The sequence below is a fragment of the Sciurus carolinensis genome, chromosome 8, assembly GCF_902686445.1.
Source record: "Sciurus carolinensis chromosome 8, mSciCar1.2, whole genome shotgun sequence".
Lineage (NCBI taxonomy): Eukaryota > Metazoa > Chordata > Mammalia > Rodentia > Sciuridae > Sciurus > Sciurus carolinensis.
The window spans coordinates 12,664,124-12,691,047 of NC_062220.1; the positions used below are offsets into that span (position 1 = coordinate 12,664,124).

The 26,924-nt window shown below is 46.2% G+C and overlaps 1 protein-coding gene across 1 annotated transcript; it reads left to right on the forward strand.

The window, feature by feature from the left end:
• Positions 1-23,141, forward strand: Trpv5 (transient receptor potential cation channel subfamily V member 5). Its single transcript, XM_047561958.1, has 15 exons — positions 1-113; positions 2,309-2,406; positions 2,572-2,694; positions 3,194-3,331; positions 3,632-3,730; positions 3,855-4,027; positions 4,396-4,542; positions 6,432-6,644; positions 16,350-16,436; positions 16,534-16,610; positions 16,866-17,031; positions 17,233-17,299; positions 18,972-19,240; positions 22,183-22,289; positions 22,844-23,141. Exons 1-15 carry the CDS (start codon positions 1-3, stop codon positions 23,139-23,141), a joined length of 2,175 nt encoding a protein of 724 aa, XP_047417914.1.
• The last annotated feature ends 3,783 nt before the right edge of the window (positions 23,142-26,924 follow it).

A 26,924-nucleotide genomic window follows, 5' to 3' on the forward strand; every position in this document is an offset into this window, starting at 1 on the left:
ATGGGAGCAAAAGGACCTTGGATTCAACTCCAGAAACTTCTGGCCTCCTGGCTGGTTGGAGAGCAAGACTGGGACCAGCACCTGGACCAGGTCTACATGCTGCAGCAGAAGAGGTAGGCTTCTAAATCTTCGGAGCACAATGTAGGAGTTTTCAAACGCTCTGACCCACAGGGCTGATACCCTGACAGAGCACCCTTGAGTTTAGCATCAGGCTCCTGAATATACTCCTCCATCCACTCCAGCGCTCCAGCTCGACCCTCTTGGTGGTAATGCAGGGTGTAGCATTGGGCCATCTTAGGAGACCTTGCAAATGCAAAGGCAGGGGCAGAATGACAGCCCAGGCCGGAACTTGCCTGCCTCACAGAAGGAGGACCAGAAGCAACCAGATGGACGAAGCCAAGCATGTAGGCTGAGGAGGGCAGACTGGAGCAGGTTGCTGGGAGCGGGTTGCTGGGGACGGGATCAGATCTTACCTGCCTTTTGTTTCGAAAACTTGGTGGAAGAGAGAGCAAGATGTTACCAACAGTACGAGTTAAAGTCAGTTGCCTGGAAAAGTGGGAGGAGAGATTTGTTCTGTGTGACACTTGGAGGTGACCAGGTGAAGAGGACAACCAGGTGACATTGAGGAATCCTGCCTTCAATTCTGCCTTTCATTGTGCGTACTGTGCAGGGGGTGCACCAGGTTGCCCACGACATGGAGAATGAATGGGGCTTGTGCCACTCCTGGGGTCTTTAGTTCAGGAGGGGCTGGTGCACCTAGGGCGGATCATCCTATGGCTTAGCCCTGAGGTCCAGAGTCAGGAAGAGAAGCCTAGTGGGGGCAGGGCTGCATCCTGCAGGCCAGCCTGCAGCTGAGGGCGTGGGGTCTTGTCTCCCACTCACAAGCTGAGGGGTGGGGTGAGCAGATAGCCATCCTCTAATGCAGGAGAGTCTTGGTTTTGGTTCAGTGCCCTGCTGTTCCTGTCTTGCGATTCTGCATAATTTTGAACAGGAGGTCCTGCGTTTGCCTTTCACACCGAGCCCTCCTATTGACAGGGCCTTCTGCTTTTTCATTACCCGCCACCACCAGGTCCCTGCGCTGGAACCTTTGATCTCCCCTCCCCCTGCATCAGAGTGGGACTAGTGTGGTCTCCCAGGGAACTGGCCATAGGACCTCCCTTCTGCAGAGTAGCAGTCGGGCCAAGGGTCAGGAGGGACAAGAGCTTTGTACCGTGGCCTTAGGACAGGGAGTGAACTCTGGAATCCAGCCCTGGCCACTCCGGACTGGTCCGGGATACACAGTTCACTGGGACTGAGGCCTGGGTGAAAGAGGCAGGCCCTGACCCCTCACTCTGCAATCTCTCCCGGGAGCATTCCCTGGGATAGAAAACTGCTTCTTTAACCAGAAAACTTCCCCCCAGCCCCGGCTCCCGGGGCCATTGGAAGAAAGGAATCTGAGCTGGGGACAAGAGGGGAACCGCTCCTTTGCTCTGCCCCATGACCCTCATCCTGCCTGGCTCTGTTTGCCTTTGGAGTCAACACTAACTTGTCCAGCAGGCCAGGCTCCAGTTTTATCTCCTGTTGGGTTTGGATGCAGACAAGGGCAGAGGCTATAATGAACTCCTGCAGGGCGGTAGGTGACCATCTCAACCTGGTTTCTAAGCTGAGAAACCCGGTACTCATTCCTCCTCAGTCATGAGCAACATGCCGAGTCTGGGAGGAACACATGAGCCATAGCCCACCCCAAACTCTCCATCCTCAGCAGGCAGGCCCTGCTAAACAGCCCAAGGAGTAACCAGGGCTTTAGAAGCTCATGATTTCCACAGATTTCCTAAGACCTAACAGCTGGTCCTGTCCTCCTTCACTGTTTTGGTTTCTAAACTCCCTGGCTACAGAGAGCAGGTTCCGTAGGCATGAAAGTCTGGGGAACCCCACAGAAATGCACCTCCGCTCCACCTGCTCATTTCCTGAAGCATCTATGCAATTTCGATGAGTCGGCACAGTCTGAGGACCACTTTGTAGGAATGTCGTGGCCACCCATCTCTGACCTCAGACCCTCTTCCATCAGGAACTACCCTCTTCTATAACTCCCCATCCCCAGTTGAGCCAGTAGAGGAGGAATCAGCAGAGCAGGAATCGCATGGGAAGCCAGGGAGACCCTCAAACTGGTCTTTGCCTTAATTTCCCCTTAGTCTCTTGAATTCTTGCAGATGACTCAAGACTGACAAAGTGCAGTTGTGTCCATCTTAGACAAAGAATGTCTCTGGGTCCCTCTGCTCATGGCTTCTCTGTGATGGTTTCTACCTGACTCCAGTTCATCCTCCCCCAGGATCTGGGAGTCTCCACTGCTTCAGGCAGCCAAAGAAAACGACCTGTGTACACTTAAGAAACTTCTGCTGGAACAAAATTGTGACTTTCGACAAAGAGGTGAGATCAGAGTTTAATGGGATAGAGGTAGGCAGAAGGCCCCTCTCCCTGCTGAGCATGTGGACGGATTTTGAAAGGGGACCTTGGAGGTACCCCTGGAGCCAGGAACTCCTTCCTGGAGGGCTTATGGCTGGAATTTGACCTTCTTGTCTTAATCCACACCAGGAGCCCTGGGGGAGACAGCGCTGCACGTAGCGGCCCTCTATGACAACCTGGAGGCCGCCATGGTGCTGATGGAGGCTGCCCCAGACCTGGTCCAGGAGCCCACTGTGTGTGAGCCATTTGTAGGTGAGGGTGCTGCTTGGTGATTCCGGGTGGAAGCAGGCATGGGAAGGTTGACTGTTACCTCTTGAAATGGGCATCTTAAAGGTGGGCTTAGGGAATTACTGGAGGGCCAGGAAACAGAGCTTCCATGAACTGGGAGAAATAGAAAAGTCCCAGTCTTTGCTTTTAGTATCCATGGATTCCTTTAGCCATTTTGTATTCCCTTCAATCCTCTCATCATCCTTGAGGACATAGCTCTCTCCTTCTTTCATAGTAATACTACAGTGATTATATTTGCATCAAGTCCTCCCCACCTGCCCCCAGTAGTTGAAGGGAAGGGAAAATGAGCTGGGCAACCTGAGAGACTAACTGACCTCAGTCCCTGGCCACTCGATGCAGCCCAGGACAGAAGTCTATGTGAGGAACTGTCAGGAACTCTTGCTGGGGGGTTCTGATGGGTGTCCTGTCCCTGAGAGAATGGGGGAAGAGATGGACTTGTGACTGACAGCTGTCTCTGGGCCAGGTCAGACCGCCCTGCACATCGCTGTCATGAACCAGAATGTGAACCTCGTGCGTGCCCTGCTCACCCACGGGGCCAGCGTCTCTGCCAGAGCCACAGGAACCGCCTTCCAACGCAGCCCGCACAACCTCATCTACTATGGTGAGGGACAGGGCCGGGTGGGAGGAGGGGAGGTGCGGAGCCAGGTAGAGGCCAAGGAGGTGGGCTACGGAGGGCCTTGCTGGCAGCGCCATCTGTGGGGAAGCAGAAGGGCAGCCCTCACAGGACTTAAGGCCAGAGGCCAATTCCCAGGACCCCCTTCAGTGCCCTTTCCTCGGCTTCTGCTGGACAAGGGCCCATGTCCTGAGCGGAGACGTGGGAGGAGCAGGCAGTCACCTGGGAGAAACCGCCCTCATCTCGTGACCCTGTGGTCTCCTGCCACGGATCTCTCTGTGTCCCCAGGGGAGCACCCTTTGTCCTTTGCTGCCTGCGTGGGCAGCGAGGAGATTGTGCGGCTACTCATTGAGCATGGGGCTGACATCCGGGCCCAGGACTCCCTGGGTAAGAGCTGAGATGGGAGGGGGCGCTGGGATGCTGCTGGGGTGTGAGGGGAGGACCCCAGGCGGGAGTGGGACCATCGGGGACTGGAGGCCTGTGTCCCCATGCCAACCCGTGTCCTCCCCAGGGAACACCGTGCTACACATCCTCATCCTGCAGCCCAACAAAACCTTTGCCTGCCAGATGTACAACCTGCTGCTGTCCTATGACGGAGGGGACCACCTGCAGCCCCTGGAGCTCATGCCCAATCACCAGGGCCTCACCCCCTTCAAGCTGGCGGGGGTGGAGGGCAACACTGTGGTGAGAGGCTCCCCAGCCCTAGGCCGTCTCTCTAGTGACCCTTCTTTCCAAGCTCCTCCCAAAGGAGGTGATCCCTTACTTCCTACTCATCACTAAAACCTTCAACCTCAGGTTTCCCTGTTAGGAGCTAGAGACTTCCACCTTAAAATAGCTTTCATAGTAACCTCAAGTCCTACTCCTTTCATTTGATTTCCTCTTACAAAACTTTATGGGGTTTATGGGAAACAAAAAGAAGATTCATGTAAACAGAAGATGGCCAATTCTGCACTATCTGTGGGGAATGAGCAACTGACCTGGTCCACAGGAGTTGTTCCCCCTGACCAACTTTTCACACATTGACTCTCCTGTTCACCCCTGTACTCTTTCAGATGTTCCAGCACCTGATGCAGAGGCGGAAGCACATCCAGTGGACATATGGACCCCTGACGTCCACTCTCTATGACCTCACAGAGATCGATTCCTGGGGAGAGGAGCTGTCCTTTCTAGAACTTGTGGTCTCTTCCAAGAAGCGGGAGGTATGGAGGTCAAGGAAGGTCAGGGACAACTGTGTCCATGTAGTACCTGCCCATTTGCTGGGATCCCAGGCTCCAGGAGATTTATAATAGGCCAAGATGAGAGCAGTCTCCTGGGACATGGGGGAAGACCTGTCAATACTCTTCTCCTGTTGCTGCTCTCCCTCTGCTTGTCTCTAGTTCCTTCAGTTTATCTGTTGCATTCCACCATTTCAGATGAGCAATTCTCCTGATGGAAGCTGCTTGCCCTTCCTCCCTTCCCTCCCTCCCTCCCTCCCTCCCTCCCTCCCTCCTTCCTCCTTTCCTTCCTTCCTTCCTTCCTTCCTTCCTTCCTTCCTTCCTTCAACATATTGAGCACCTGCTATGTTCCAGACACTACCCAGGAACTTAGACTACAGAAAGAAAGAAAACATGCTTCCTGTCAGCCAAAGTCCTCAATCTCTGATCCCTGTCTTCAGCAATCCTGGTAGAGTACAACATGTGCCATTATAGGGGTGTGTGCTGTGTACTAGGATAGCAACGTGGAAATGGGCTCAACTTGGTTTAGATGGCCAAAGGAGGTGTTACAGAGGAGTGCTCCTCCCAGGTCTTCAAGGGGGAATTGGGAGTCACCAGAAAGATGAATGAAAAGAGCTTTCCGGAGAGGGAACAATGCATAGATAATTGAGACAGTTCGAGATTGAATAACATGAGAGAAGGGAAATTTGGGGAAGACTGTAGAAGGAAGGAGAAATTGCTTCTGGCTTTCAAGGACCTCCAAGATATTTTCAAGCTATAGTTTCCATTGTAGATCTGCTACATGACAGTTTCCTAGGAATCTTTATAGAGCTGCAAAGCATGGACGATTGTGATAGATGCTGGAAGAAAGGTTGAGTGACCAGTTTGTGTGACCCTCCTCAAAGAATCATCCTGAAGATGGATAAACTTTGAGCAGGTTTCCTTAGGGATTAGATCCCCAATCCCTGTGTGTGGACTTTGTCACTATGCTTGCTTAGTTTTCGATAACAGCTCATAGTCTTCCTTAACACCTCCCATCTATTCCCTTTTCATATTCTTGCTACCTTCACCCTTAGTTCCATAAGGAGGACCAGACTTCTACCTTATGATGAACTATAGCCACTCTGGCTGGAGATCCTTAAACTTTCTGCTCTGAACTACCAAGTCTTTCTGGAAACTGCGCACTGTCTCTCTCTTTCCCTTTAGCTTCAGTGGAAGAATTATTTTTTTTCTGCTAAGGGTTAATCCCTTCAACTTTGCTTTGGATCTGCTTCTTCCTAATTTCTCAGATGCTTCATTCCATTCATCACCCTCTCTAAAGCACAGTAGCATCTGGCTTAGATTACTGGCACATTCTACTGCCTGCTGTACTGCTTTTCTCCTGTCTAACAGTACTTCCAGAGCATACTGGACTATATCCCTGCTTAGACTTTCCAATTGTTTTCCATAATATTCAGAAAAACAATTCATGATACAAAATGATCTGGCTCTTATTTACTTTGCACTTTTGTCCACCAATCCCGACAGGTTCCTCATATTTCCAACCACACCTCACCTGCAAATGAACAATGCCTTCTCATACCTTCCTGCCCTGGCACCTGCTGGCACTTCACGGAGTGATCTTTCCTAACTCTCCTTCACTCAGTGAACTACTCCTCATCTGTTAATCTGCAGTGGTGCTATGGTGTCTCAGTTTGGATCCATAGTAGTACATCTGCAGTACTAGCACAAACCTAGCATATAGTAGAAAAGGACTAGTTATCCTCCAAAGAAATGACTGACTGACTAAAAGAATGATAATGATGGTGGCTATTGCCATGCCTTTCCAGGACCCAATGGGAAACTCAATCTCCTCACCATGTTGGTCACCCCAAGCTACTCTCCTTCTATGGCAGGCTCGCCAGATCTTGGAACAGACCCCAGTGAAGGAGCTGGTGAGCTTCAAGTGGAAGAAATATGGGCAGCCATACTTCTGCATCCTGGGTGCCTTGTACATCCTCTACATGATGTGCTTCACCACGTGTTGCGTCTATCGCCCCCTCAAGTTCCGTGTTGGCAATCGCACAAGTCCTCGAGACAACACCATCCTGCAACAGAAACTACTACAGGTGATTTTCTTGGAAGAGATAAAAGGGAATAGTAGCACAGGGTAATGATGCTGGAGACTAAACTGATGCTATCCAGGAAAGACACAACCCAGGAGGTCTAGAAGTTACAGGCTCCTAATGTTCATGGTAGGAATTAGGCATGAGATGAGGGAATCAGAGATGGAGCTTAAAAAAGCAATTGCCTAGGGACCTGTGGACTTTCTTACCACAACTTTGAAAGAGCACTTCATATTAGTAACCTCATGCATTTGTGAATTTTTCTGTAATTTATAAAGAGGACCAGCTTTTTGGTAGTGGGATGTTCAAGGAAACCTTGTGCTAAAGGAGGAAGATTGTGCTCCAAGTCATATCTGGGTTATTTTCTGATCTGGAAGGGCCAGGCTTTCTGGCCTCTTTTCTTTTCTGGGCACTGTCAGTATGAGCTAATTGGCAATAATGGGTCAGCTCTCTGACTTCTTGTTGGGTCCTTGTGGAGGGATGTTTGGATTGGGTAGCAGATTGCAGTAAGTGATCTCTAAGCTCACAGCCCGCCATTCCATGATGTTCTTGAGACCTCAGAGGGTGAGAAGGGCTGATTAGAGGTGTTCACTAGACACAAAACTCTGCGGCTGGGGAAAGCAAACCATCCTTAGGGTATAACAGAAGGAGTAGACTCAAATTAGTACTTTTAAATATGTATATTCAACCAGTTAAACTACATTTGGGGGTGATCCATAGATTACTAAAACTTTTGTCCTGGTGAGCTAAAAATAACTGAAAGAGGACAGACATATAGGAATAAAGGAACAGGCAGGGAAGAAGAATTTCGCAAGGTAAGTAAGAGTTGGGTGATGGGAGATTTATGCTCCGTGAGGGATAGACCAGCCATAGGAAGAGTTCAGCATGGACCACTAGGAAAAGTGAAAGTTTAGGTCAGAAAGAGCAGTTAAACTTCCTACAGCCAAGAAGAAAAACTCTGAGCTGGGTTAGACCAAAGGCAGTAGTACGCACAGAGAAAGAACAGGGCAAAGGACCCTGAACTAGCTAAAGACTCTCCATCACTCCCATTTCCAGCATTGTCTATCCTAATTATACGAGTAGCTCAAACTGCGCAAAAGCTGATTTGTAAGAATGGAGTTAGTTTATCTCTGTCCAATTTTGAGGATATCTTAACTCTAAGATGCCTCATCATTTGTTCACAGATGTTTTGTTTGAGAGAGAGAGAGAGATTGCTTCTGTATTGAGAGCCCCTGAGAGTTTGCGTTCCATGCATATCACTCTGGGCGTGGAGGTAGTCCCTGGTACGGAGAACCCATTAGGCCATGGGGCCATTTAGGAGATGATCAAGTTGGGTGGGAGAGTGCCTAGGAATGAAGAGGCTGTCTAAACATGAACAAATTGAGTGTGCTTAGACTTTCCTAATGCTCTGGCCCAGTTTCTTCATATGTGCTCCTTCCAAGCCTTTGTCTCAGATTTCTTGGAGACTTCATGCATTTTCAATGTAGACAGTGTTCTGGTCTAAGAGTTGGGTGATGTTGAGCAATTAACCACCACTGTCTCCTTCCATGTGTCTCCTTCTCTTGGGACAGGACTAATTAGATAGGAACATGTTCCGGTGACCCAGATAGTTCAGTCATACTTACTAGGTCACCTAGCTTTGCCTCGGAACTAGGAGAAATATGATCAAGGCTGAGGACCCCTACCATCCTTCTTCTCTTCTATTCCTTCCTTCTTCCTCCTTTTATCCTGTTGCTTTTTTCCCAGGTTAAATCCACCTTAATCCATATGGAAGGCTCTTGAGTTCACAATGTTCTTTCTCAGTGAGGGAGCGGGGCGAGAGGGTTACAAGTGCAGCTGTGAGAGGGCTAGAGAGAAACAGCAACCAAAGGTCCCTCCTCTTTGGTGTTAGCCCTTAAGGCTTGACCCTGAGTCGAAGGCATGTTTGTGTTGCTCTTACTCAGTGGTAAATCAATCTGGATTAGATATCTGGGGCTCCCAGACATATCACCATGACTTGAAAGATTCTGCTTTCACAGTGTTGCTTTCAAGCAAATTTCATACTTTGTTAAATAATAGGAAATTCTCTTCCTTCCTCTCTTCTACTTTTTGGTTACTTGAAAGTCTTAGAAATATAAAAGTGGACCGTATGGAGTCTTTATGAAGACAGCTAATGATTAGTTAGCTTATGGATCGTCAGCTTAGATAAATGAATACTTTATAGTCAAGTTTATTAATGAGCCTAGAAGCACTTGGCTTTCAGTCACTCTGGTATTTTCTCTGTGGATATATATATATATATATATTTTTCTCTCTGTGGATCTTTTGGAGTCCAAGGAATACACTGGGCTCCATGAATTTGAAGATCCTTTATAACTTAACTTCTGGGATTCTATGACAATGGCTCAAGAGTGTCATCTCAAGACATATGAAATTGAGGAAAACAAGCACCTAATTTTCATGAAACTATACAAAAGTTGAATCATGTTAAGATGGATCAGATCATTTCTATCCAATTTGGGAGATATCTTAACAACTTTAAGACTCTTCATTGTTCAGCTTTCCTAGATTCTCCCATGTACTCTATTAATTAGAATTAATTTTCCCCTCCATTCAATTTCTACCTGGTTTAAGCAGAGGAGCAGGCACTATAGAACCAGCTCCTTTAGGTTCCCAGGCAAATGGAAAGTTGAAAGGCTGTGAGCTAGGTGGTTTGGATTTTAGTCCTAAATCTGAAATTAAATAGTTGTTTGACCTTAGGCAAATCCTACCTCCTGTTGGATCTATGGTTTTTAACCAAGACTGCATCTTAGAAACTTGGGAGGCTGGTAAAAAAAAAAAAAAAAAAAAAAACAGCTCCATGCTACAACCTAGTAAATCAGAATGTCTGGGCTGAGTCTCTGGACTTGGTGTTTCTTAAGAAAGTCCGGTTAATCTAATGTTCAGCCAGAATTGAGAACTACCAGATTCTGTCTTTGAGATTTGCTCAGTTCCAATTTGCTAGTCTTAGGGCCACCACACTGAGCATTTAAATTCTTAGTGCACTGTTCAGTGTAAGAGTCTTAATCTCACATCACCATATCTCCTTTTTCTCTCTTAGAAAAGATTCCCTTGAGCTCTCCTTTGCCCTTTCCTTTCCTAGAAACATTTCACTGATTCATTCATTAGACAAATAATTAATGCTAAACACTGTTCTAGGTGTTAGAAATTCAATAGTCACAGCCTGAGCAAATCACGAGGTAGGCAGTATTTCAGTCTGATAGTGTACAGACTGATGCACTTTAATTAAATGAGCGCATGAATAGATATTTCATTGCAAACTGACTAACATTACTTTTCTCCATGGTAAGAAAAAGGGCGTGGTTTAAAGAGGGATTTTAACAGGGGCCTGGCTCTCCGTGAGGCCAGAGACGGTCTCTGAGGGAGGCTGGTCTCTGAGCTGAGATTGGGGTGAGCTGTAGGTAAAAGGAGTGTTTGTGGCAGAAGGAATACTTATCCAAAGGCTCTAAGGCAGGAAGACCCTCCTTAAGGTCTAGGATCTACAAGATTAGCTAGAACACAGGGAGCCAGGTTGGGTGCCTCTGGATGAAATGGTCCTTCCCAAATGACACAGGGTGCTGCAAGCTATATTGAGGATTTCACTCTTTATTTCCAAAGCAATGGGATGTTCAGAAGGATTTTAAATAGGGAAAGAACTTGACCAGATTTTTGTTTAAAAAAAATAATGACTGCTTGCATGGTAGAGGATAGAGTGGAAAAGCTAGGGAGGATGAGGAAGGACTAGTCTACATTGGTTAGAGTTCAGCTATCGAGAGATAATGGCAGATTGGCACAGGGATGTGAAGGGAGGTGGGGGGAGGGGGTGGCCTCGGGGCAGATATGAAGGTGAAATTATGGCTCATGGGACAGAGTGGATGCAGAGAGTGAGTAGCGGACAGTACAGGAATGACATGTGCTGTTCTAGCTGCTTGAAATCATCTATCTGTTGCAAAGGATGAGATGAAGTGTCAACAGGTCATCGTTTCTTATGAATTCTGGACAATCCAAAGCACCATAGCTAGATAACCCAACCAAATTCCAACTCTGTACAGCTTTGTTTGGGAGTCCTAACCAACATCCTGGGGAACAAGCACAGCAAACAGAAGATAGGGGAAGGGATGAGGAGAAACAGGGAGCCCAGGAGGGAAAAAAAAATCACATCTACTGAGTGCTTACTGTGTGCACTTTACAATGATCAGCACCTCTGAGATCTTGTTTAGGTGCAGATTCTGGCAGTGAGGCTGGGTGGTACCTGAGAAACTGCATTTCTGACAAGCTACCAATGAGGTTGATGGGACTCTGCAGACACATTTTGGACAGCAAAGCATTCTATCATTTAAGACCATTAGCAAATAAAATGATCACCATTTTAACAATGGTGGCTCTGAGGTCAAAAGAGATCAAGCAAGTAGGCAAAGACACTCAGCTGGCAAGGGCAGTGTTGGGGTTGGGGTATAGGCATGCTTCACTTGAGACCCTGCACCTCTAAATACCAAGAGAGGCTGTTTCTCCCTCCAGAGCCATGTGCTGCATCCCAGTCTTCTTTCTTATGAATTTTATAAGAATCTATAAGAGTTTTATCTCCATCATACTTTGAGCTTACCAGGGCACACCACACTCGAGTATATGTGGCCACATCACATCTTTGCCTGTCAGGATGAGAGGGATCTGGAGTGATGGGTAGATGAGATACAGAATAACTCCTACCCCAGAGACTGAGCTGCTGCCTGTTCTCTCATATTGGAATTTAGATTGCCAGGCAAAAGGAGAAGAGAAAGCTTTTCAAGGGCAAAGTGAGGAGAGGTAACCTGGCAAAGGACAATAGCAAAGGAGCAGCCACAGTTACATATGACTTCTTGAAGAGGGTAAAACGCAGAGACCAGGACAAAAAGTAATTCCTAGAAGGTGGCCTCTCATGGGAACAGATCGTCCTCTCATGTGGTCCCTGCCCAGTAGCAGTTCTGAGGTTGGGATACATATTAGAAACGTCTATGGAGGCTTTTTTTTTAGAAAAACAAACAACAAATTGATACAAACTAACCCAGGCTCGGCCTTTGTATGTATGTCGTTACAAAGACTTGCCATTTAGTTCTAATGGGCAGTCTATTGAGGAGATCTATCCCATTTAGAGAATCAGAGTAACTTTCATTAAGAGCTTGCAGGGCCCCTCTGGTGGCTTCATTGATTTATGAGTCTGGGGTTTGGGGGAGACAAAGGGAGATCTAGATTGGGGTTGACAAGTGGCTCTGGTGCCCTCCCACTCTCCATCCTGGTGGCCTATGCTCTCCACACTTTCCTGCATGACACACGCAGCTCTTTCAACTCAGTGGAGCCCCAGGCTCTGTCCTTCCTGCCTCTGGGCATTTCCTTCAAGGCAGAGAGCTCAGGCACCTGCCAGGCGAGAGCAATCTCGTTGGGGCAGTTTCTCAGTGAAGTATGAACGGCCAACCTCTGCAGGGGATTTGGTTGTTGACAACCCCTAAAATTCTAAGACATGTGGTGATGTAAAAAAATTCCAGACATTGTTGGAAGATATTTATTTTTAAAGGAGTGGTGTGGAGTATTTTCTTAGTGCATTATTAGCCAGACTTGCCTAAGGGACTTTGAGCGAGGACTTTGGAAATCTCAGAAAAACCCAATTGTCATCTTTTTCTCCTTTCAATCCCAGTTGGGTTTCCCCATTTCCACCTCTTGATTCCTTCTTTGACTCCCTTCAGGTAATACTCAGCTTGAATCCACCATCTCCCCCTCTGTTCCCACCTTCCTTCTTTCTTCTCTTACTAAATGAGTACCTACCCCTACATTGTCGGACATTGTGGATAAAAAGTAAGCGAGAGAAGTCTCTGCCCACTGGACTCAGGGTAACCAGGGTGTGCTGGGTGAGGGCTGGGGACACAGAGCAGCACCAGGTCCCTGCAGGAGAGACACCTGACCTGGGCACAGAGGGTTAGGAAAGGAGAGCCAAGAGGAACACTAACCTGACCTCAGTCTGGGGCATCAGGAAGGGTGAGAGATGGGGGCAGAAGGTGTTCTACAGAAAGGGCACATCCTGCTGGAAGGCTTGACTCCACAGCCAAGCCCCAGTAGCTCAGAGCATGGGGACAGGAAGTAGCCATCACAGCAGCGAGGGCTTTGTACATCACACTTGATAATCTGGGGCTTATCTCACAATGGGCACTTCTAATTAAATGAACACATACATATGACTTAAGATCAAATGACAGATTCGATGAAGAGCGATTGTCCTGCACTGCTCAGTCTCCCCCCAGCGCTCTTTCCTGGGCACGACCAGTCCTTCCTTGCTTTAACTCTCCACTCCTGTCCTTACTGCCTTATCACTGGAATGACATGCAGCCATCTCTATTTATCAATCCAATTTAGACACTATCAAAATTTCAACTGTCGTATGAATGGAAAGGACACTGCTCTCTTGCCTGCTGAAGGCTATGGGAAGCAAGAAAAGGCATTAAATATGGAAACCACATGATGAGATTCATGACTTTAGTGTTTTAGAAAGATCATTCCAGAAGCTTGGTGGGGAGCATTTGGAAAGAGCGGAAGGTGGATGCAGGTGAACGAGATGATAGATTCCGTGGGTTTGCCTACAGGGTTGGTTCTGTGAATTCAGGGAAAATGAAGCAAGAAGAATTGGGAGACTGAACTGGAACTTGGGAATGAGTGCTCCTGATAATTTACTTTGCTAAACATAACCTTGAACTTGATCCCAAAACCTTGGTATGAGGATTACAAATCTAGAGAGCTATGGCCACCTTTCATCTTAGACAGAAAATCTTTAATACCATCCCCCAAGAATAAAATTCTAGAAACTAAAAGGAGGTCATTATTTGTTTGGGTTTAGGGCTTAATTCTAGGGGGACCAGGTGGTTTCTGAAAGAGGAATCCTTGTTATTGCTTCAAGAAACATAAAAAAATTAATCACTGACATTTGATGTTCTTTTCCATTTTTAAAACACTGAAATTTTATTAACTACACAAAGAGTATCTCTTCCAAACCGAGAGCTAACACAATATATTATATAAAACTCTAGAACTCCCCTTAAAACCAAAACAAAAGCCAAATGTTTTAAAAGTCTAATATTATTATTTTTATGGCAATTTTCACAACCAGAACAGTTAAAAAAAAAAAAAAGTAAACAAGACCCTACATCAGGGTCTGTGTACTGGTCCAGAAGAGCAGCAGGGAAGGGGCCTCTCAGGAGACCCTGCACCAGCAACCTGGGACCCAGGGGAAGGAACACGCAGGCAGCTCCCCCAGGGCGGTGGATCCCAGGCAGTGCTGCGGCAAAGCGTACGGTTTCTGGTTCCTGGCTTCCTCACGGTTGAATTTGTGCCAGGGAACCCCTCCATGTGAAGCAATCTGCGAAATAAGCAGAGAGGAGCTCGCGAGGGGAAGCCCCAGCTGGAGAGTCTGGTGACACGCATTGTCCCCAAACTTCTCTGTTGATCCAGATTTCACGGTTTTCATCTCCTGAGGTCAAAACTGGTGCCACTCCCTCTCTGGCCGCTAGGGGCGCTCTGATCTTCACAGTTCTGCTGGTGTTTCTGCAGCTGAGACAAGACACCAGAACAGGGGTTCACCTAGACGTATTCAACAAAGATACATTTTATAACAAATTAAACAATTTTGTACAAACACGCATATGGAATAATTGCAGAACGTGTTCTGTTTTTGTTTTTGCAGTTCTGGGAACTGAACCCAGGACTTCTTATTTGCTGTACCACTGAGCAATATCTTCAGCCTCCTTTTATTTTACTATGAGACAGGGTCTTGCTCAATTGCCCAGACTGGCCTAGAATTTATGATCCTCCTGCTTCAGCCTCCTGAGTAGGTGGAGCGGTTGCAGGTGAACCAGCATGCCTGGCTTATTTCTATATTTAATATTGTTTCTAAAGTTAATGTATTTATTATTTTTCTCCTACCATGAGTCTGAAAAGGAGTTGACATGTTTTACAATAAAAGACTGATGCTGTAGGAATGTTAAGATAAAGCAAAATAATAAAGTATGTGAACTGAAATTTAGACGAGAGGAGAGGGACAGTTCAAAGACAGTTGCTAGGATTGAGGACAAAACAAGCTAATGAACAACAACAACTAACCCTTATACAGTCTAAAAGTTGCCTTAATGTGTTGGAATTCATTGCATAATTTCATGCGGGAATGGTCTGCACATGAATGTGTTTCTCTGAAAGAGGATTCGTAGTCCTTACATTCTCAGGTGGGATCATGGCTTTAAACATGTTAAGGATTTTTTATGTAGGATTTCATCACTGCATCTGTGTGATGTTGCAAAATTTTCACTGTGAGATAACATGCAATGAAGTAGGATGGTCTTCATTCCACCTTGACCCTAGGACTATGCCTTCTCCATCTTCTGCTCACAACAGACAGGGACCCTTCCTGAAAACTAAAAATCCATACAGTATTTCTAGCCCAATTTCTACCTCTACTGTGTATCGCTAAATCATAATAAAACCATGGTAAATGTATCAGTGGTGCTTTATGGTTTGTGAAGTTCATCCAAATACATCGTATAATGTAATCTTCACTATAACTCTGCAAGGTGGCAGTAGAATCTCCATCTTCCAGTTGAGGACCCTTCAACCCAGAGATCTTCAATGACTGGTTCAAAGTCTCACTGGAGCTAGTAGTTTCTGGGCCCATACTGGAACCTGAATTCTGAGATAGGCTTACAGTGTATTCTACCCAGTGCCAGCCATAATGAGATTGGACAAGCTGGATTTTTCCCATTGTTGAAACCATCCCAAGTCACTGAGATCTCTTTTTGGTACATTATAGTCATACATAACAGTGGATATTTTTGTATATGCTCATAGCGTAAATTGGTCTACTTCATTCCCTCTCTCTCTCCTTCCCTCCTCCACTTTTTTGACTATTTTGGTCTCCTTTCCATTTTTATGAAATCCCTTTTCTTTTCCCTTTCCTCTCGAGCTTCCACGTATGAGAAACTTCTGAGTCTGGCTTATTTTACTTAGCATGGTTTTCTCCAGTTCCATCCATTTTCCTGTGAATGACATAATTTCATTCTTCTTTGTGTCTGGGTAAATCTCCATTATGTATATATATCACATTCATCTGTTGACAGACACATAGCCTGGTTCCCTATCTTGGCTATTGTGAATTGCGCTGCTACAAACATGGGTATGCGTGAATTATTATGGCATGATGAATTTAATTCTTTAGGATAAATACCAAGGAGTAGTATAGCTGGGTCATTTGGTGGTTCCATGCCTAGTCTTTTGAGGACTCTCCGTGGTGGTTGTACTAATTTGCAATCCTACCAACAGTGTGTAAGCGTAAAGATCTCTTTTGTTCATTCAGTCCTCTTGACTTGAATCTCTGAAATGTGTTCCCAGCTGCTCACACACATCATAAATGACTGCTTACAGCATATGTAGAGGAGGTGATACCTGATGATAGCTCTAGTCATTAGCATTTAGTTTTTTAGATAAGTCTAGGATGTGTAGACTCCTGAGCTGGTTGAAGTTAGTCACAATGGTACTAGAGTGGGGGTGATGTAGAGGGGGGTGATGGAGAGCTTTTCTTCATCTTGGATAAGATAAACACTGGCATCTTTAGATCACTCACTTGAAAGGATTTGACTCTCCACCCGTCAGAAAGCATTCCTTGTCCTGAATTTCCCTCCATAGGAGGCCTATGTGACTTACCAGGATAACATCCGGCTGGTGGGGGAGCTGGTGACTGTCATCGGGGCTGTGCTTATCCTGCTCCTAGAGGTGAGGTGCGGGGGGGTCCAGGTGAAGGCCATCAACCTGAGGCCCCAGGCGGAACTGCAGTCTACATTGTCTTTCTGTTTTACCGGCCCCCCCCCAGATCCCAGACATTTTCAGAGTTGGTGCCTCTCGCTATTTTGGACAGACAATCCTCGGGGGGCCATTCCATGTCATCATGTGAGTGTCTTCTCCTTTCAGCCCCTGACCACACTTACCAAAATTGTTCCAGGTCTCCAGTCCACTCTCTGGGATGTAGACCTGAGGCAACCCGCACTCAGGTGCTTCTCTCCAGTGGGCTTGTATCTATGCATGTAGGTGTGTTTTAGGTGTTAAAATAAGCCTAAGTGTGTGGGTTCACCCAAGTCACCCCCATGCTGTGGGAATAGAATATTCCCAGCCCTCCTCTCACTCTGCTTCCTGCTCTTCCTCCAGCATCACCTATGCCTCCCTGGTGCTGGTGACCATGGTGATGCGGCTCACCAATATGAATGGGGAGGTGGTGCCCATATCCTTGGCCCTGGTGCTAGGCTGGTGCAGTGTCATGTACTTTGCTCGAGGATTCCAGATGCTGGGTCCCTTCACCATCATGATCCAAAAGGTCAGTGCTTTCTGAAGCCTTCTTCTGGCTTAGCCATAGGACCTTTCCAGACTGAGGGATGGGGACAGTTGTGAAAAGGAACTTCTACTCCAAGTGGAGGTTGTGGAACTATGGAGGCCTCCTGATCCATTAGCAATGGCTGCTCAGAGACAGTGGAGAAAGAATCACCCCACCTTTCTTCTTCTTTTCTGTTTTCTGCAGATGATTTTTGGGGACCTGATGCGCTTCTGTTGGCTGATGGCCATGGTCATCCTGGGATTTGCCTCCGGTAAGTGCACTACTCCTTTATCCACTGGATCATTAGGTCCAGATCTTCAGGAAACCCACCCTCACTCTTGCTCTCAGCTCTCATTTGCACCCCATTTGGTTGTCCATGGGATCAGGACCACTCAGGCTGGCCAAGAAGTTAGACTCATGTGTCCTGGGCCAGGAACATTCATGTTGACTAACTGCCCTACAAGACCTTCAAAGGAGAGCTGGAGAAAGGCTTTTGGAGAGAGAGGGATCTTAAACAGGAAAGACTGGCCCATTGTGGATCCCAGAAACCCATGTGAACAAAGAGAAACAAGGCAGCGTTTAGCTCTTCTTTGCTTACAGTTCAGAAGAAGAAGCAAAGCATTCAAGAAGACAATGTGCTCTCTTTCTATAGGTGGTCTTTACAGTTGAGAAGAAAGGAAAGAATTAGAACAAAGAGGTGTAGAAGAGAGTTTGGCGGGTTTAAAACATGACAGAGAAAACAGAAAAAGAAGAGTGGCGAAGAAAGACTGAGAAAATCAGTACAAGCAGAAACTTAGTCAAGGCATAGTAGAGAGTTCCAGGGAGTGAGAAAAAGACAGCACGGGAAGGAAAAGTGGCAGAAAGAGCAGAGGGCAGGGGAAGGAACTGAACTGAGTACACGAGAGTTCTTGGAGCTAGAAAGATGAAGGCCCAGGCCTGAAAAGCCTAAGGCCAGGACCTCTGACTCTGTCCTCGATTAGGCAGCAGGTGTATCACAAGAGCTTTGAAGACCCCCAACTCTAAAAGACAATGACTCATAGAGAACTCTGTTACTATTTCTAGAAATTTTCGTGTTCAATAGGGCTTCCCACAAAACCAAATACAAACAAAACAAAACACGCCAATATCTAAAGCACAAAAGGGTAGAGCTGGCAGTCTCTCTGGAATGTTCCACCCCCCTGCACCCTCATGTACCCCCTCCTCCCCTCTCCCTTCCCCACCTGCATCTGCACATACATGGGTTACAAAATAGGGCAAGGATAACAGAGCCGTTTCCTATAAATGTCCTAGACTCAAAATTCCCTAAATGGAAGTACAAGGTCATTGTACTTACTTTTCTTAAATAAGGAAGCAGTTCTTCGTCATTGACCCTATTTCTGCTCTTGGAGTCACCTTGCTGATGTTTTAGAGAAGCTGTTAAAGGGTCTAATGCTGATATCAGGTCCCAGGATGCCCACTACCATCCAGCAGGCCACCCACAGAGCAAGGATAACCTTCCCATGAGAGTCCTAGCTCCTCTAGGGATGCTCAGGGGGAGGGATGGTTATCTAGAGTTCATTGAGATTTTTTTTTAAAAAGTTCTCTTCTTTGAGCCCTTTTATGTACGCTAGTCTTTAAAATTGTTGGAAATCCCATACATGTGAAGAAACAACATATCGCGTAAATGTTTGGTTTTCTAAAAGTTAAGGAACAGGTGATGTTCATGCTATACATGCACACACATTTTTTTTTTTTTTCTGAATGACTGAGTATTGTCATCACCCAGCATAGTGAACTTAGTCACAGGACATCCCGGAGCTGGCCAGTTTCACAGTTTCACATTTATGGATGTGTGATTGTGCTGCGCATGTGTGTGAACGCGAGGAGACGTGTATGTCAGAGGAAGATGGATACTGACCGGGCCCATGCTTATTGTAATAATTCCGTTCTTTCTGGGGGAGCAGCGTTCTGTATCATTTTCCAGACGGAGGACCCAGCCAACCTGGGGGAATTCTCTGACTACCCCACGGCACTGTTCAGCACCTTCGAGCTGTTCCTCACCATCATCGATGGTCCTGCCAACTACAGCGTAGACCTGCCCTTCATGTACAGCCTCACCTACGCGGCCTTCGCCATCATCGCCACGCTGCTCATGCTCAACCTGTTCATCGCCATGATGGGCGACACTCACTGGCGAGTAGCCCAGGAGCGAGATGAGCTCTGGAGGGCCCAGGTGAGTTTATTAGTGTGACTCCTGCTAAGGGACAGGGGATGGAGAGAAAAATCAAAGTGGAATGTCATGGCGGACCACTCCCAGGAGAGTCACGGGTCATCTCAGTGAGGTGTGTGTGAACCTGAGGTGCGTGTGGCTAGGCAGAGGGGACAGAAGCAGGATAAAGTGGAGGGTAGAGGCAAGAGGTGGGGCTGTGGATCATGGGTGAAAAGTGGATCCCGGAGTCCTTCTTGCATCTGCTGGGAAACAGAAACTGTTCTTGTAAATTTGGACCTTATGTTCCCTTAGATTCTATAAATCCCTGTTCTCCATGATCTTTTCTTTGTGTCATCTTGGGACAATAAATATTAGAGTTGGAAGTTACCCTCCAGAGACCTCTGAGAAGTAGCCGTCCTACTGCTCAACGTAATTGCTTATTTGGTCAGAGTCCTTCAACATCTTCTTTAATGCTAATTAGGACCTTATTACCTCACATGTTCAGGTAGGGATTAGGAGGAGGGGAGTTCTCCCATATTAAGAGAAATTTTCATTTTGTATTGAGCTGAAACCTGTCTTTCTATAATTTTCATTCTTTGGCCCTAAATTTTCCCCCCTCATATAGTAAGGCATACATGCTTCTGTATGTCACTAGTCAATTGTTTGAAAATAGTCATCATTCAATTTACCTCTCAAACTTTTTGTTTGGTAACGATAATTCTTCATGGCCTGCTCTGTGTTGGGAAATATCTAGGAGCTGGAACACAAGCATAAACCCACAGCTACAACCTGTGCCCTCATGGGGCTGCCAGTCTAGTTGGAAAGACAGGCATTAAGCCTTGACTTCACAGAAGGCTGCAAACTTACAGCGGTAAAAGTGTCATAGCAAATACAAGGTGCTCAGAAGAGGAGGCGACCAGGAATCTGCCTGGAGAGTTAGGGATGCTTTCACAAGGCAGGGACATTTAAGATGAGACCCTAAAGATGGGTAAGAATCCACTGAGAACAATGATGGAGAAGAATAGGGGTTGGGGATCGTGGTCATGAGGACTCATGACAACAGGGACAGGAAACCAAACTCAGGCGCTGCGGTTGTAGCTCAGTGGTGGGGCGCTTGCCTAGCATGTGTGAGGCACTGGGTTTGATCCTTAGCACCACATAAAAATAAATGAATAAAATAAAAGTGTTGTGTCCACCTACAACTAAAAAAAAATTAAAAAAAAGAAAACCAAACTCAAACAGACTTGTTTCCAATTAGGGGGAAGAGGATGTGTTGATCCTCAACAGTGGGAAGTTCAGAGTATTAAACTAGCTTTGGGGTTGTCTGGTCAGAAGCCAGTCTTCATCTCACACATTCTGTCAGTCCCTTCTTCTGCTCTCTCTTGTTCTGATTCTCTTCTAAGTCAGACTCTCCTGCCATGTTGTCCTGATGACTTAAAGAAGCTCTGGATTCTGAGGGTAAGGGAAGGTTCCCTGCCATGGGTGATCGCAAGGCTGTTCTGGTTGCCTCTGTCAATCTCTTGATGCTGTGTAGTGCTATTGGCTTGGAAAGAGCACCTTTGACCCCAGAAAAATCAGCCTAAGATCCATGTCCTTGCAAAAAGTTTAGGTCATAGACCCATTTCTGAATTTTGATGATGGTGGTAGTGGTGGAGGTAAGGAGCCCTCACCTCAAGTCCATAGGGGAGAAGAGATGATTACCTGGGACTTGGCTATCCAGTTTACTCTAACCAGTGGGCTGAGAGGCAAAGGAGCCATCCCCTAAACAAAGGATGGGGTCTGTTACTAGGAAAAAAGGGAGGTTGAATGACAGCAAAAGAACAATAAATGTCCTTTTTGCAGAAGAGAAGATCTATCCAGAAAAGAGAACAGAATGGCTTGAATCCTGAGATTGACCCACTACAAACCTGAAGGAAGTGTGGAGTAATGAGAAAGTCAGGGAATGGGAGACAGTGACGTAGGCTGTTGGCTGTATGAAGGACGGCTAGCTCTTCAATCAATAATGCTTCCCAGCCCTGACCCATCATGACTGCACTCTGTTCCTGTAATAATAGATCACGGTCCTTTTGAAATTAGAATTATCCAGTCCCTGATATGATTGGAGCAGTGCTGAGGGAGGTCACGCCTGTTCTTACTTGGGATGTAATACTATTACTAATAGCACCTCAAACTGAGTCAGATCTTTTAGTAAATAAGTGACCGTCTCTTTCTAAGTCCATGATCTACTAGAACCTCTGAATTTTTGCCACATGACTTACTTAGCTAAGCTCCTCAAATGTAAATGTAGGACCTCACGTTTGGTTCTCTTAAAGTGGATGTTATTGGTTTTAGGGCAGCATTCTTATTTGGTGAGATCATTTTCTATTTTGTCACCCCACATATTACGTATCCCTCCCAGTTTTGTGTCACAGGCATATTTGATAAGCTTGTCCTGTTTCATCTGGGTAGTTAATGAGAGCTGGGCAAAGGACAGAGCCGGGGACATGCTTCCAGAAATTTCCCTGCCAAGTATGCGGTCATTAATCAATCCTTTTCCCTCTTGAGATATGGATGTTTAACTTGCTGAAATTCCTTGAACTGGAGCAGCATCGTTTCATCCCTGAGATCATAGAGATTTTATTTAATCATTTTATTTAAATCAAGGTCACTGGTCTGTGACTTTCCTACAAAAAAGTAAATGAGATTACTTTGGAATGACTCATTTTTCACAAATCTGAATAATAATGTAGGAGTCACTGTTTTATTCAAAACATAGCACACATAGAACATTCTCCTTTTCTGATGAGAAGGGCAGGTTGGCATGATCTTGTCACAGGCTAGAGGCAGCTGAATGGCGCAGCTCTCACCACTCATCTCTGGGGTCCTCGTCTCACACGTTGCTTTTGACTCCCTCGTTGGTGGCCTCAGTGTCTCTCTGAACCTCACAGCCCTCTCTGAGTTCTTGCTCCGCCTCTCGCCTCCTCCAGGTCGTGGCCACCACAGTGATGCTGGAGAGGAAGATGCCCCGCTTCCTGTGGCCTCGCTCAGGGATCTGCGGGTTCGAGTACGGCCTGGGGGACCGCTGGTTCTTGCGGTGAGTGACAGAGGGTGATAAGCCTCGAAGGCGAGGGCCACCGGAGATGTCATGACACTGCCTCAGCCCGTCTTGCAGAGGGGGATGGAGTAGAGTGGGGATGGAGTAGCATACTTGGCAGGGAAATTTCTGGAAGCATGTCCCGGGCTCCTGCCTGACCAGCATTTCCAACATACTCTGGCCTTGAGTCCTCCTTCCTCCTTCCTACTCTACCCTAATCTCCTGACCTGGCTCTCCTCTCTCCCAGGGGTTTCCTGAACTCCATCTTCTCAACCTGGTAATCCTGTGTCTGTTCACTGACTCCATTTTCCCTTTCTCATTCCTCTACATTAGTACCACCCATGTCCTACTACCCTCTAACTGCTGATTGCTTGACACCATCACCTCACTCCAGTCTCCTGCTCCTCTCTTGATCCTAGAGGCTCTTCTTGCTTCAACTCTGGTGCCTTCCTTTTCTTTCCCCGTGATCCTGTTCCTCCATGTTCACCTCTGCTTCTCCCCATGACCTGTCTCTCCCCACCTCCACTGAATCCTTTCTGCTTTCCTCTCAACAGGGTGGAGAACCATCACGACCAGAATCCTTTGCGAGTGCTTCGTTATGTTGAAGCTTTCAAATGCTCAGACAAGGAGGACGGACGTGAGCAGCTGTCTGAGAAACAGCCCTCTGTGGCTGAGAGTGCAACGCTAGCCAGGGCCTCTCTGGTCCTTCAAACTCCTTCTCTGTCCAGGACTACATCTCAAAGCAGCAGCAGCCACCGGGGCTGGGAGATCCTTCGTCGCAACACCCTGGCACACTTGAATCTTGGCCTGGACCTTGGTGAGGGGGATGGAGAGGAGGTCTACCATTTCTGATGAGGATCCCCGACTCTTGGCCTGACTCGAGGTGGGCCTGGATGCGTACAGAGAAGGAGATGCCTGCTTATGTAAGCATCTAAATTTCATGCCTGTTAGTCAGGAGAGGGTGTAGACAGAACTGTTCCTGAAGGGCCATATCTCACCCGACACGTCAGTGTTTGTGCAGATGGGCAACAGTCATCTACTGTCCCATGTATCCTGTGGGTTCTTGGAAGTCTCACATCTTGAAAATGGCAGGTGTCTTTCCAAGCAAAGTTGGACTTGGCAACTAGAGACATGAGGTAGGGAGGCCAGATGGATATCTGGACCACCTCTCTTCTGCCCCATGCAAACACCAGAGAGTAATAAGTGGTGAGGCCTGCCTGGCTCCACAGAGCTCACTGGGGGAAGAGCCAGGCTCGGCATGAAGCAGTGGCCCTTCCTCATATCTTACCCCACTGTTGGACTTTCTCCCAATTAGCAACCAAACCCCAACTACAAGCCACAAGAAGAAAGCTTCCTTATCCTCACTTTCTCTAAATTTTCTTATTGTGACTAAGTACATGTAGTTTAAAATTTACCATTTTAACTAGTTTTTAGGTATACATTACAGTGGCAGGAAATCCATTCACATCAGTGTACAAACTTTCATCATTTTGTAGAAGTTTATCATCATCACAGATAATAAGCCCACTAAATAACAACTCCCTGGCATTTCCTACCCCAGTTCCTAATAATTGATATTTTACTTTGTGGTCATGAAGTTGACTACCTTAGGTACCTCATATAAATGGAATCATGCAATGGTAGTTCTATTGAATCTCTCTTACTTCACTTAGTACAATATTCGCAAGGTTCATTCATGTTGTAGTAGGTATCAGAATTCCATTTCTTGTTAAGGTGAGATGATATTTTGTTGTATACACACACACACACACATCCCACATTTTGTTTATCCATTCATGTATCTATAAATATTTGGTTATTTCTACTTTTGGCTATTGTGAATAATGCTGCTATGAAAATGAGTGTATTCATATCTGTACAAGTTCTTCTTTCAACTCTTTGGGGCCATTTGCCTAGAAATGGAATTGTTGGATCACATGACAATTCTATGCTTAATTTTTGGAGGATCTGCCATACAGTTTTCCACAGTGGGCTTCACCATTTGACATTCCCTCCTAATAAGTGTGAAATGGTATCTCATTGTAGTTTTGATTTGCCTTTCCCTAAGTACTGAGGATATTGAACATATTGTCATGTATTTATTTATGGGACATTTGTGTACCATTGGAAAAAGGTCTATTCAAGGTCTTTGCCTCATTTTGAATTGGGTTGTTTAATTTTTATGGTTGTTGTCCAGTTTCCTTATCTAATTTCTATCCTGGTGTTTTTAAGTATGGGTGGTGAATGTTGGCTTTCTCTGTTTGAATGGCCCAGTCATTTCTTCTGCAGGTCGCTCCCTGCTCTATCCTTCAGGTGGCTCATTTGCAGCTAATCATCCTTGAGCCTGGAGGCAAAGGCTCTTGCTTTGTATCCTGAAACTGCCTCACTCCACACCCATCTCCCTTTGCCCCTGTGCAGAGTTGTGAGTTGAACAGCAAGAATAAAGGGCTGCCCTCTCTGCCAGGAGGGAAATTTGGAACCAGGTGTCCAGGTTACAGGGGCTCACACATAACCGCTCTCTTGTCCCCAGCCCTTACATCTCATCTCAGTCCTATCATTGCTTCTACCAAAAAAAATTACAACTTTAAAAAGAACTGTAGTCTCAAATAGCAACGAGGTGAGTGGGATTTGTGAAACCATAGCCAGATTCATTCAGATACAGAAATGTAGAGTTGCATTCCCCAACAGTGAGGGAGCACACCAAAGGGTACAAACGCTGTCACACACACTGGGACCTGCTGGGCATGGCATTTAAAAGTGCTGAGCCATCGTGATTCCTCTGTTCTCTTTCAAGTGGAAGCATTTCCAGGCCTGTGTAAAGCTGAACTCTCATCTGTGCTCCAGATCCAGGTCTCTCTGCGTTTTCGGACACCTGTACCCAGCACCGTCTCCTCCGACTTTTCACACTTAGGTGTCTCCCGCTTCTCCTCCACTCACTCATCAGTAGATAAACATGCGACACTCTGTTTTTTGTTTTTTTGATATGTTTTTAGTTGTAGGTGGACCCAATACCTTTATTTTATTTTTATGTGGTGCTGAGGATCGAACCCAGTGCCTCACATGTGTGAGGCGAGTGCTCTACCACTGAGCCCCATGCTGGCCTCTTAAGCGCCCTCCCTCAACCCCACACTTCTTTCAGCTACCTATGATTTCTACTCCCTGTTCAAGGGAAAACTTCTTAAGATTTGTCTCCATTGTCTACTGGTCTTCCACTGAGTCCTCCACCCTCTGTGATTTCACCTGGTCTTCTCCATGCTGCCCATTCCATCCTTGTCTGGGGCCGACTCATGGAGCCATCTTGGCCTTGCTTGGACTCTTTGTAGCATTCAGATTACAGTTGATTATCTGCCACTTCCCATGTTCCTACCCCTCTGGCTGTTTGTCTTCTACCTCTTCCTTAAATGTTTTTGGTCCACATGGCTCTGCTTCCTCTACCACCTGGGCAGTCCCACCTACTGCCAACAGATTACCACACGTAAGCTCATGACTCGCCAGTGCCTATCTTTAGTTTAGATCTGTCTCCTGAGCTTCAGGCGTGAACAGCTTGGACGCCATCTATTGGACTGCTCTACTTGGACATTTTATAGACATCTCAAACTCAACATGTCCCAAACTGAACATTCCTCACCAAACCTGCTCCTCCACCAGTGTTCTCAACCAAATAAGCAGCAGCACAATAGGAAAAGTTGCCCAAACTAGTATCTTAGGCGTCATCCTCAGTGTTTCTGTCTTGGTTCTCAAATCCAGCACATCGCAAGCCTTGTGGAAAATCTAGTCCTTAACATCTCCTTTGAAAAAGAAGTCATTTTGATGAGACAGAAAAGTAAGCTTTTCTACCTCTGCCTCAGCCCCTTGGATGTTTTCTCCAGGGCTATTCACTATTAAAAGTTTGTTATTTATCCTTCCAAAAATATACCTAGTGTGTCCAAGCACATGGATGTACCTATTTTCTTTAAAATGATATCATGGGGTAGTATACTAGAAAATCATTTCTTGCTTTTCTCATTTTTTATTTTTATTTTTTATTTGTTCTAATTAGTTATACATGACAATAGAATGCATGTGTGCATTTTGATAAATCATACAGAAAATAGAGTATAATTTCTCATTTTTCTGATCGTACATTTTGTAGGATCACATCAGTCATGCAGTCATACATGTACGTGAGGTAATAATGTCTGTTTCGCTCTACTATCCTTCCTACCTTGTATCCTTCCGACTCCCTTCTCTCCCCTCTACCTAATCTAAAATAATTCTGTTCTTCCCTAGTGCTGCCCCCCACTTTTGCAGGGGGAGGTTGGGAAAGAGTCATTTATTGATTTGTCTTATAAATGCTTTTCTCATTCAGTGCATTTTTAAAGACTATTCTGTACTGATAGAACATTTAAAAGCTTCCATTTTTTTTTCTGCTTCTTTGTAAAACAGGCCACCATTGTCTGCCTCCTGCATGATAGGAGTGTATTCCCAACTGCTCTGATTGCATCCAGTCTTGGTCTTCTCCAGTCCACAGTCCCCAGCACAGTCAGAAAGACCTTAGGAAGCGGCAACCCCTGCCTTAAACTATGGTCTTCGGGAAGTGCTGACCCCTGGCCACCTCTCCAGCCTTCTCTCTTTTCCTGCGCTGTATGTCACCAG